Source organism: Callorhinchus milii, unplaced genomic scaffold (genome assembly GCF_018977255.1).
Source record: "Callorhinchus milii isolate IMCB2004 unplaced genomic scaffold, IMCB_Cmil_1.0 Scaffold4, whole genome shotgun sequence".
NCBI lineage: Eukaryota > Metazoa > Chordata > Chondrichthyes > Chimaeriformes > Callorhinchidae > Callorhinchus > Callorhinchus milii.
The window spans coordinates 10,552,627-10,565,523 of record NW_024704745.1 but is presented as its reverse complement, the minus strand read 5'-3'; the positions used below and the strand labels follow the sequence as shown (position 1 = coordinate 10,565,523).

The following is a 12,897-nucleotide window of genomic DNA, read 5'->3' as shown; positions in this document are numbered from 1 at the left end:
ATCTTTAAATTTGGTATCGCGCTTTTCACTTTGGAGGGTCGACTTCCAGGATATAATTTAAAGTGTAGTGACATGTGTATTTTTTATAAGAACTTATGCAATGTCCCACAAACAGCTATAGAGTGAAGGTTCAATGCTGTTTGGAGAATTGTTGATCAGGACAAATAGATCAAGAAAGAGGCATTTACTGAACGAAAGAACTGAAACTGATCGATCTGGACCAGTTGCAAAGTTTGTATTCCCTATAGATTGGTTAGTGAAGCAGAGTAAGCGATTCAACTGTAAACTAAATGGAAGCTACAGTTGTAATTTATAGTGTAGTTCTTATAACCTCAATCCAGTCCGAAACTTGTATTGCTGTGTGACAGCTGTACAGACTACAGTGCATTGTACAGTCGGTCTGGACATTAACAAACTGAAGGAAGATGCACTTTTTTAGACTCTGATTAGATTCTCTGGGCTTCATGTGTAATTCTACATTTAGTTTCTGTATCTACTGATTTTATTTAAAATGCTTAATCTCAAAAATTAAAAATACATTTTGCGCTTTAAAGACATGTTTGGGTAAGAACTCCATTCAGCATTACGTATAGCTCCTTTGGCGATGTGAGCAACTAGCATGGGAAATCCCATTAATGGTCGACATTGTCAAAGGCAATTCTCTGAATGATCAATGAAATTTATACCCAATTGTGTATTAGCCTGACCATCATGAAATCTAAATAGGCTCCCAGCTGCCGCTAAAACACTGTAATTGTCAACATTCTAGAAAAATGTTACATCTTCTTTCCTATTAGGAAATGAAATAAACAGTAATTTCTCTTATGAACGTGTGAGATCTATGGAACATATTAACTTGACCCTCTCGTGCAAGGTCTTTTATGGTCTTTATTTTAATTAGTATACAATACAATATTACATTTGTAAAGCGCCTTTCATGTTGTTTAGAGGAGAATGTAAATGAGGGAAAGGAGGGGATTGAGGATAGAGATCTGAGGTACACCACAGGCGACTATTTGAGGGTAAAGTCAGGCACTGGAGGAAACAAAGTGGAGGTGGGGGTCAAGTAGAATTGGAACAAGGAAAATGTAGTCTCATTAAGAGGGTTGAGAGAAAAGACACAATCAAGAAGACAGTGATACACAACAAATATAAAAAAGAAATGTACCTAAATAAAGAAGCATTTGCATTTTTTATGGTGCCTTACTGTGCAGTAAATGTGATAGCTATTATGAACACAGCAATGTCCCACAAACAGCCATGAAGTCAACTACTAAATTTATCTGGAGGATTGATGGCCAGGATACCGGAAGAAAGAGTTGATCTCTAATGTCTGCCACAATGTACAGACTGGACTTTGGTTTTATGTTATTATGAAACGCAGCATCTCTGACAATTCCAGCAGGGCTGTACTGGAGTCCACCCTAGTCCACAAGCTCAAATAACCAACATGGAGTTTGCATTTGCAATCTTCTGACCAGCTGTGAGAATGGTATTAAATGTGCACTAAATAACTTTACATCAATGAAATGATTAGGGTGTGCGAAGAAAACTGTAAATCAGATCTAGTTTGGAGTCTTTTGTTGTCGATTCAGGCACAAAGTTGACATAGACTGGTTCAGTCTGGGGATCTGCAGAAATGAGGGGAAACAAAATAAATCACATCAGTGTAAGACAGATACAATGTCATTTTTTTCCATCATTCCTCTATCTTTACCATACATACTTTACAGTATATCCTGTGAAGGGCTTTGAGATGCCCTCCCCTCCTGATGTGAAAATCATTGTGTCTTTAGAATGAGATTTCCGAGCAAAAATTGCAATAATCCAATTTTTACCTTTTCTTGAGCGCCTAAATAGGACATATCCAACCACAATCACTAAAATTAGAATGAGGCAGGTAACTGTTGCCCACATGTAAATTCTGATTCCTGTAATTGAAAAAAGAAAAGGAGTTTTGAATTCTTTGTTTCCATTAACAAATCATTAGTCATTCATAGCTGCTGAACGCCTATGGTCACCTTCGCTTTCTCCCTGGCTCGGTGTTAAACTATGCCCTTGTTAAGTGCTTCAAGAAACCTACTCGGTGTGAAGGGCGCTACTGTATATAAATGCCAACATTTGAACAATGAAAAATGCAATGTTTCACAATGGATTCAAGGCCATTAGATCAAATGGCAGAATTTCAGTTGACAATCATCACCGTCCAACACCCAACTTTGGCAGAACGGTTTGGTTCGAAATGCTCTTTTGGCGTTTGTCTGCCATTTTGACTGTCTACTCAGTGATGGCGGGACAGAAATGCTTGTCAATGAACCTCAGAGGGACCACCTGAGTCCTGCTTCACAGGATCCTGGTTGAGATCGTCCACCGTCCTACCTGTACCTGCATGCTGTGATAAATTGGAACTTCAAACTGTACCGATTAAAAGCCAGAGTGTGCCCATATGTATCTGAATCAACTATTATTGATTAGAGGAACCTAGGAAACTGGCCTTCTTGTTAATAAAATGCCTAAAGCATAGGATAATATTGGCCTGATTTATGTTCGTATCTTTGCATTGAGTTTATAGAATTAAACCAATGGATTTTTTTGACACTTGCTTTCCCTGATGAGAGAAGACTAAAACCCCCTTAAACCTTCACAACGACAACAACAAGTTGCATTTATATAGCGCCATTCACATGGGGGAGAATCTTGGAGTCCATTTAAATCTTAAATTGATACAACGAACAAGTCTAGCAACCAACTGGAAAACAGGGAGAAAGCTGGAAAGCAGCAGAGATGGAAGTTTAAAGGGGAAGGGAAAGGACATTGTAAAAGTACAAATACCTTTGTTCTGCTCATTGAATGGTATGATTATGTCTCTGATGAGAGGAGACTGTAATGAGGAATGATTAACGTGGCACGAAAACACATCTCCCTCCTGCCAATCAGAAAGTTTCAGATAACTTGCTTGAGAGAAGGTTTGGTTTGACGTGTTAAGAATTTCCAAGTTCTCCCATTCTGGAATTATGCTTCCTTCTTTACTCCAGCTCAGAACGATGTTATCCGGGTAGAAATTCTCTGCCAAACAAACCAGTTGTATGCAGCAGTGATTCATGCCTGAGGGATGAAACTCCACCCTAACATCTGGAGAAGCTGGATAAAGAAAACATAACTGGTCAATAACAGGGACATACCGTTTGTTGCATTGGAAAAAGAATTGGGACAGATTTCTTTTGCAGCATTTGGCAAGGTCACAAGATTGAAGAAGGCCCTTCGGCCCATCTGATTTCATCTCTCTCGTATCCACCCGACTATTCCCCCCATCATAGCATCAAGCTGCTTTTTTAACTGAGTCCAGTGTCCTGGCCTCAACCACTCTTACTAGCAAACTGTTCCAATTGTTAATTATCCCCTGAGTAAAGAAAAACTTCCCAGTGTCTGCCTGAAATTACCCTTTACAACTCTAAACCCATGTCCTCTTATACTGTTTCAAATTAATGGTCTGGGTTTATTTTTTCAATCCTGTTTAAAATTTCGTACACCTCTATGATCTTTTGACATATATGGGCCAGAGACAAATCTCAATAATATATGGGATCTCTCACTGTAAATTCTCCAACCAGTTTGATTCTATGCTGACAATGGATTTCACAAAGAACTGCAAATCTGTTCACAAACTGCTCATCCTACAGAGAAGCTGAAAGGGGAAAAGAACCGTTTAAACAAAAAAGGCAAAACAAAAAGTGTTTCAACAAAGAGGTGTAACTATTCCCAAGAGAAAAAGAAAGAAACAGAGGAGATAATGAAAGGCAAAAGGAGAAATAAAAATAACAGATAATAGACAATACACAATAGACAAGCAAGAGACAAACAAAGTGAAACTTGTACAGGAAATTTTCTGTTGATAGCTACTGTAGTTATATTTTACACTTCTATTCTTAATAACAATGGGCAACATTCGGTAAAAAAATGCACATGAGAGCTCTTTATCAAAAAAACAACAATACTGTTATCCATACCTTCTGCACTGAGGTATGTTGAGTTGCCGTATATTTGTCTTACAGGCTGAGGTATAAGGAATTCAATCTTGCAGTAGTAAAAGTCTGTGTCTTCCACTTGGACATCTCGAGTGGAAACACGTATAAAATTAGCACTTGTGTTCCAGGCGACCTTCACTCGGCTGTCACACGCAGGAGACAGTATTTGTGTGTGATTCACATACAGGATTCTACACACAGGGCTGTTCCATGCATTCCGCTTCCAGGAAACTGCAATCATTTCAGCCTCAACTCCTTTGTATGAACAGGTGACTTCAGCACTCTGCCCCTTTAAAACTCGAAGAACCGCTGGCTCCTGTAGAACCCAGTCTTGACAACCTGCCAGCTCTTTTTCATGGAAATCACAAAGTTAATCAATACTTTGACTACAATACAAAATTACATTTGTATAGCGCCTTTCACGTTGGGAGGATGCAGGTTTACACTGGAGACTGAATTAAAGCTATCTAAAGGCAATTTACTGTACCTTGTTATATTTCACGTTATTTTTAATGAATTTCTTAATGTAAGTCCATAACAATGGCTTGCAATAACACTACACCAACTCAATCTATTGAGTAAAGTTCTCACGAGTTAGAGTGACTTGTATGATGTCCAGAAGGAGCCTTAATTTGGGCTTGGGGAACTTTGAAACCATGAGAAACTCTCTTCTCTTTTCAAATATTGGCACAGGATCTTTAACGTGAATAGGCAGACAGGACCTCAGTTTAATGTCTCATCCAAAGGACGGCACTTCTGACAATGTAGGGTGACCCCAGCCACACACAGCAGAGGCATCTCAAAGTCTTGAAACCATAACCTTCTGACTCAGAGACAAGAGCGTTGACATCTAGATTTACTAAGAATGTAGCACAGAATATATTCGTCTAGTATTTAGCAAATCCATCTCCATGCTTAAGAGTGTTCAAAGCAGAAAGTTTCACAAATGTGTGCCATAGGAATTTCTCTGTTTGGAATGGAATGCACACTGTCTCCCTGGAGGGACGCACACTGCGTTCCCATGTTTTCTTTTATGTATGAATATAATGGCTGAGACAATTGCTTTTAAATTGTCACAATATTGATATTGGCTCTGGCAAAGATACTGAATTCATTTTAGCAGACAATATCTGAAGTAGTCTGGTGACAGAGCCTGAAATTATGGTTTAAAATCAGCTTAATAGGTAAATTGTCAGAAATCTTGGGCTGATGACTGATAGGAAAGTAAACGTGAAGCAGTTTTTTGACTTACATGAACTGTGTTCGAGAAAACGGGTATGTTTTGTGGTATTTTGTAACGTGTTTCTCGGGTTTATTATTACAAGGAAGGTGTAACCGAACACCACAAATTTTACCCAAATAAATGGGAAATAAAGGCTAACACTCTCAGCTTTTCTTCAACGGTCCCAACACAAGTCTTGCCTGTTGCTGTGACGATAGGTTCAGAATTAGATCATCAGCACAATAATAATAACAATCCTTGCATTTAAGATAACGCTTTTCACGTCTTCTAGACGTCTCATAGCGCTTCACAGAATATACTGCAAAGTGAATTAACTGTATATTTGTGGGCGAAATGCGGCAGCTAATTGCGCACAGCAGTGTCCCACAAACAGTCGTGGATTGAGTGACCAAATTATTTTTTTTCTTGAGGGATTATTATCATGCATGTGGAGCAAGGAAACTTGCCCAATGTTTCGGCCTGCCGGGAATTGAACCCAGGTTTCTCGCTTGCGAGGCAAGTGCTCTAACCACTAAGCTATAGAACTCCACAACAAATACAATTTACATTTATGTAGCATCTTTCATGTCGGGAGATTGTCTCAAAGCACTTCACAGTGCTGAATGGATACCCGAGCTGGGGGTGGAAGTCATGGGGAGGGAAATGATGACTGAAAGCATGGTCGAAGAGTATCATTTATATCTAGGTCGATTTATATCTAGAGCAATATTAATGGGTCAAAGAATGCTTGCAAATACTCCTTGGCTGTTAAGCGAGTTCAGACTGCATTTGTTTTCAGGCTGAGTTGGTTTTCAGCCCCAAAGTTTCCAACGTTCTTTGTTGGATTTTAATACCGATAACAAGAGAAACATGTTGGTCAAAGTGTGATTGACAAAGTGATGACTGTCTCACAAGTGGTAAAGTGACTCATAGGATTATTTACTGCAAAGCCAGAGCCCACTTTCAAATTAAAAAAAATTAGTATTTTCTAACATGTCAAAACTCTGCTTCAGCAGACTGTATAGTGTTCAGGTAACTGATGCCAAGAATCTTAGTCAAATCGTACAATGGTAACAATAATCTTTACATTTGATATAGCGCATTTCACGTCAGGAGTATGCCTCAAAACACTTCACAGGATATACTGCTAAGTGCAGTGACTGTGTAATCTGTAAGCAAACAAAATTGAATACAGCAAGATCCATAAACAGCCATAATGTTAATGACCCAATTACAATCCTCTGACCACATGCACTCGCTCACAGTTTAACCAGAAAATATCTTTACACGTTAAAGTGCAGTGTTCCTGTATCTTTAACATCACAACCTTACTAACATTTCCTAGGGAATCAAACTTTCTTACCGAAGAAAACCATGATGAATATCCACATGGCAGAACAGGTATCAAGCAAAGTCATTTTCCTGAGGAATTAACAGTCGCAGGACAACAAAACGTTACTATGGTCTTGTTCAGTGGGTGGAAATCGTACAGTGAGTTTCCGTTAGAAGTATGAAGTGATGTGGTTTTCATTAAATTAACCTTTCTTGAGCCATAATATTTTGGTAACAGTTTGTTGTTTTAGTTTTATGTTTCCAAAAACATTGCTATAGTAAAATAAGAATAGTAAAGTAGTGTAAATCATCTCTAACTCTAGATACTCAATGATACAATACAAGTTTATACTTCTATTGTGCCTTTCATGTCGAAAGGCTGTCCCACAGCGTTTAATAATCTTTAAGGTTGGAACGGGTACTTGCAAAATTTTTCTGGCTCTCCATTTGAATAACACAAGCTCCTCGCTGCCAAAGCTTTATTTATTTAAGGATTATTCTGTTGTTTTCCAGTTTGACACTATGGATTATTTTTTTTGTGGGGGGGTGGGGATCATTCTTTTCATTCTGTGAACTCTGAATCAAATCCGTCAAACCTGACTTCAACAATCTCTCAGGAGACTGGGTCAAAGTGGGTTTTGTGGAGTCCTGTAGCTCAGTGGTTAGAGCACTCACTTTGCAAGTGAGAGACCTGAGTTCAATTCCAGGCAGAGGGCGAAACCTTGGGCAAGTTTCCTTACTCCACACACCTAATAATAAACCCTCCAAAACAAAACGATAATAAATTGGTCATTTTCAATCTACGACTGTTTGTGGGACATTGCTGTGCGCAATTGGCTGCCGCGTTCGCCCACAAATATACAGTCAATTCACTTTACAGTGTGTTCTGTGAAGCTCTTTGGGACGTCCTCCCGACGTGAAAAGCGCTATATCAAATACAAGGATTATTATTATTATTATTATATGTGGAGTCCTGTAGCATCGTGTCTAGAGCACTCGCCTCGCAAGCAAGAGAACCTGGGTCCCTCACTCCACATGCCTCCATTTACCTAGTAGTAAGTAAGAACCCAATTGTTGATCTATTGGCGGATCGCTTTTCATGGGTAATAAGACCTCACCCCAAAATTTAAAAAAAATAATAATTTGGTCACTCAATCCATGACTGTTTGTAGGACACTGCTGTGCACAATTGGCTGCACCGTTTCTGCCAAAAATACAGTCAATTCACTTTACAGTATATTTTGTGAAGCGCTTTGAGACATCTCAAAGATGTGATGAGGAGCTATATCAACTGCAAGGATTATTATTATATAAGGGTGACCTTTGGGCCAGATAAAACCAAAGAGATTTGAACAAGGTTGTTCGGCTCATTGTGTCACAAGATCACAAGCTTGATTTGGTTGAAGAAGGCCCTTCGGCACATCCGATTTCATCTCTCCCGAACACCTACCCTACCATCACAGCATCAAGCTGCTTTTTTAAGATGAGTCCAGTGTCCTGGCCTCTACCACGCTTCCTGACAACCTTTTCCAGTCATTGATTACTCTCTGGATTGTTAAAAAAAACCTTCCTTGTGTCTGTCCTGCAATTATCCTTTACAACTCTAAACCTATGATGCCTCATCAACCCACGCTGCTGTTGTTACTTACACCGTGACGCTACCCACATGAAGGGCCGCTATAAAAACACAAGTTGTTGTTGTGTTCTACTCTCTTGGCGTATCCTAATGTAGAACAGCTGGAACGGTTTACAAGGAAAGTGCTGGAGACCATTTACATTACAGCCTACTGCTGTAAAGGGAAGAGAGAAGGGTGGGCATTATAGAAGGACGAGACCAAAGGGCCTATTCTTGTCTTGTATTCTCTCTAGAATGTCGTCTGCTTTCAGGCGAGCTGGCTGATAAGTCATCTACAGAGGATGTTAAGAAAGGAAGGACATGCATTTTTATAGTGTCTTATCAATTCAGAACATCTCATAGCACTTACAACAATTACTGTCAAGTATAGTAACTGATCATGTATTCCAATTGGTTTGCACACAGCAAGCAGCCAACAAGCAGCCATAAGGGGACGGAACAATTCACCTGGAATACTGTTTGCAGGAATACCAGGAGAAACTCCCTTCTATTCTCTCTTGTCAGGCTCATTGTTTTAAAGAAGCACTGAATGGTTTCAGTAACCCACTTTATTACACCACAACTATCTCCATTACGACCCACAGCAATGTAGTCTTCGAAGAATTAGGTAAATGCCCTGTGAGCTATATCAAAAGCTGCTAACTGCAGTATCTGGGTCAGTCTAAGAAAGTGGTAACCAACCAGTGAGCCCACAGAGCCATCAAGGAGCGCTCCCCTGAACATTTGCACTAGTTTGGATAAGACGTGGCCATCATTGATCTAAGAAATACTCCTCAACATAGAAAGGGCACTCAAACCTTATCTAGTATGGTGGTTGTTTTCAAAGCAACTGTAGCTCAGTGGTTAGAGCACTCACTTCGTAAGCAAGAGACACAAGTTCGATTCCAGGCAGGGCAAAATGTTGAGCAAGTTTCCTTATTCCACACGCCTCGTTTACCTAGTAGTAAGTAGGAACCCGGTTGTTAACCGATTGGTCGATCACTTTTTCGGGGTAATAATTCCTTTAAAAAAATAATAAAAAAGATTTGACCTGAGGATCTTATAGATGGAATGGAGTTACTTTGGTGACTGGGTTTTGCCTTACCTCCAGAGCTGTCTTATTTTCTAAATGAGGTGCCCCAATCAAGTGAAGCAAGTGAAAGAAACTTCCCTCTTAAATATGCAAAGTTCTGTTGAGTCCAGATAAAAAATGAATCAAAGAACTTATTGAGAGTTACTGTCCTAACGTGATAGCAAGTCTTACTCTGGTCTTTTTATTTCACATAAGCCTCAATTTCATTGTCTTATATGATAACTGTTTTCTTGTCGAGTGGTTTGAGACACCTTCCGAACATGAACATGGAAAAGACACTATGTAAATGTGAATTGCACTGTAAATTGTATTGCATATTACCATACTTAAATGGCTTAAAAATACAGTGCAGGAAACGTGATTTGCTTTAACCTTGACCCGTCTTGTGGGATTAGGTAGATTTAATGCTGGGGGAATTTTTGTGATTTGACTAATGTGAACCAGGGGGTAGTGGCAGAGGATGTAAAAACTCCCTCAAGTTTGTCACCCATGAACTGCTTGTGACAGTCAGAGAGAGAGCTTGTTTCTTGGCAGACAGAGGTGAGCACTTTGTCCATCCATCTGTGTATACATTACATATAAATATATATTAGATATATATTTCGATCTCCCTGCTTCCTCCCCTGCCCTCCACCCTCCCCGACCCCCAGCTCGGGTCTGAAACTCTTTCTGTCATCCAGCGCCTTGGGACGTCCTCCCAACATGAAAGGTGCTATATAAATGTAATATTGTTGTTGTTGTATAGTGGCGACTCCCGACTGTTTTAAAGAGAGATTCCCAAACACGTATGCACAACCTATGTGCGGTGAAGGAATGTACCGTAAACAACGGAGTGTTTTTTGTATCGGGAGAGAAGGGAAAAATTGTAACAGAAGATGTTGCACGTTGTGTTTGTTTTGGATTTCTGTTGACCAAATATTATATTTATAAATAAATATATATTTTCAAAAAAATCTATCTCCAAATAAGGAAGTGGTAACAGTATTTACTGAGATAGTTATTTACTAGTATTTACTGGTGTGACAGCAGGTCTTAAATTTGTCTTTTTTTATTTCACGTTAAGTCCTCAGTTCAGTTGTGGATTGTGAGATAGTTTTTTTTATACTGGATGTTTAAGTGGTATCACAACAGGATTTATGAAGTGTGATTCAGTAAGTGATTTTAACAGTTCAGGCATATTCGAGTACAAGAGGCAGACTCCCAGGTGATGTCCATTTGGGAGGCAGTTCTTCATTGGGATATAGCGCTTCACTTGGAGATAACACTTCAGACAGCATAAATAGTGAGTTAATCCTTGAGAGTTGATATTTTCAACATTTGTGGAACTTTTATTTCCCGCAGACATTGATCCTTGATCAATTTGTTTGGCCTTTTATCTGTATATTTTCATGCCTGGGGCAATGGGTGTGAATGGTCCCTAAATCCATGAATGCTTGTGGGACACTATTGTATGCAATTGGCTGCCACGTTTCGCCCTCCAAATACTCAATCCAGTTTACAGTGTATTCCGTGAAGCCCTTTGAGGTGTCTCAACGACATGATAAAGCGCTATATCAAATGCAAGAATTATTATTATATTATTATTTGGCACAGAACACTGGATTGAAATATCATACTTGATTTTTAATTATTTTAGCTCTGGTCTATTTAACGTGTTCAATGCTTCTTGGTAGAAATATGTTCATCTTATGACCTTTGTCTTCGTCAGTCTCCATGTTACACAGAGATTCGTTAACCTGGTTCAACCTCTCGGCTGAAGACCTTTCTTTTCGACCGAGCCTTTGGTCACTTTCCTCCCCCTCCCCCTGACTCGGCCCCGGGATCCATTACTGTGAAGCGCTCTGAGACACCGTCCGGTGTGGAGGGCGCTATATAAATCCAAGTTGTTGTTGTTGTAATAATAAATAGGGAAAAAGTGTTTGCTTTCGATGGTGATCTGACTTTATTAACAAGAGGCCTGAAATTCCACCTCGTTTCCCACCTAACTGTCCTTATATTTTGACTGTTTTGTCTTAAAATTTTGCAGAAAATTCTAAAATTCAGTCCTACCTTAGAAGCTGTTTTTTTCCTCTTGTGAAGAACCAGCTTCCAAATTGTGAATTGAAGAATTTTCCACTATTCTGTAAAATCAGAATTTTTAAGGAAAAATTTGGCCTGGCAGCCAGAGACCAGGTTGAATTTCATCTTTCATTCTCAGCACCAAGGCTTTATTTAAAGGTTTTTAATTTACTGCAGGTTTGAAAGAAGCATTGTCACATAAAGAAATGTTTCTACCCTATCAACCCGCATCTCCCCTTCATCATACATATGCAATTTAATAATCCTTGCATTTAACATAGTGCCTTATCATGTCTTTGAGACATCTCCATGCACTGCACAGAATATACTGTAAAACGAATTGACTGTATATTTTGTGGGCGAATTTTATACCCAATGTTACTATATATATGTTCACACAGTTTCATTGCGTGTGAAAAAGTCAGCAAACTCACTGGATGGTTTAAAGCTGCCCGTTTGCATAAACTGTAGAGATCCTCTCCTGCAAAGATATATTGGCTGTGGTCAGCTTCAAAGAGCCTTTTCCTGTTAGTACCCAGTAACTTCTAATTACACTTCAGCCATAAATGTCAGATTAGCTCAAATGTTAGCACTTCTGCCTGTAGATAAGATTGTTGTGGTTTCAACCCCATCTCAAGAGATTGTGTAGAAGTTCACACAAAGCTAAAGCATCCAACACTGGGTGCTATGAAATGCAACTGATAAAATTTAAATTCTTCAAATTAACAAACAATTTTTCATACCTTAAAAAACTTAAAACCTCAACTACTCCATCTTCAATAATTAAAGGTGTCTATTTGATGTGCAGCAGAGGTTGATACTTATTATTAATAATAAAATTATACTAACCCTTGCATTTGGTATAGCACCTTTCACATTAGGAGGAGTCCTAAAGCATTCAAATGATTTACAGTGAAGTAGAGTGACTGTGAATTTGAAGGCAAATGTGCCATCCCAATTGCGCAAAGCAATATCCTACAAACAGCCGTGAAGTGAATGAACATTTTTTTTATTGGGAGGATTTAGCAAGTTTCCAGAATTTTCTTTCTTAAATAAACGTGATCATAAAATAACTTGTCACTGGGGATTTTACTGAGTGACTGATGTGATGATTTACTTACAGTTTAAAACAATGGTGAAATTGATCTTATTTACCAAGTTATTTCAAGCTGCCCATGGAATACTGGCCAACAATCCCCCAGATAAAATTGTTCATTCACTTCCAGGCTGTGTGAAAATTGGCTGCCACATTGTCTAAAGATACACAGCCACAAAATGATGAATGTAAGATGTTTACAGTAATTGGATTCAGGTTATTGCAAGTACAATACACCACTAAAGGCCTTTGAAAAGACCCATACTGTAATCAGCAGTCGTTATATCACTGTTTAGCTCTTTTTCGATTCTGTCTTTTTATTAAGTTGATTTTTTGTGAAATAGAAAATTCTTAGCAGTGCCCTTTCTCTTTTTGTGCCCTTTCTCTTTATTTTCAGAAAAAGAACTTGCTTTTTTTTAAACTCGGTTGACCAAAAAAGAACTTACGGATAATATT

The 12,897-nt window shown here is 38.9% G+C and overlaps 1 protein-coding gene across 1 annotated transcript; it reads right to left on the bottom strand.

Annotated features, from left to right (window-relative positions):
• Positions 1–1,481: 1,481 nt before the first annotated feature.
• On the bottom strand, positions 1,482–9,884 carry LOC103180195 (immunoglobulin lambda-1 light chain; the record flags this gene model as incomplete). The annotated part of the gene is made up of 5 exons (XM_007895894.1): positions 1,482–1,631; positions 1,839–1,931; positions 2,833–3,141; positions 4,008–4,373; positions 9,836–9,884. Coding segments are annotated over 5 exons (915 nt in total), but the record flags the coding sequence as incomplete, so codon positions are not given.
• Between the last annotated feature and the right edge of the window lie 3,013 nt (positions 9,885–12,897).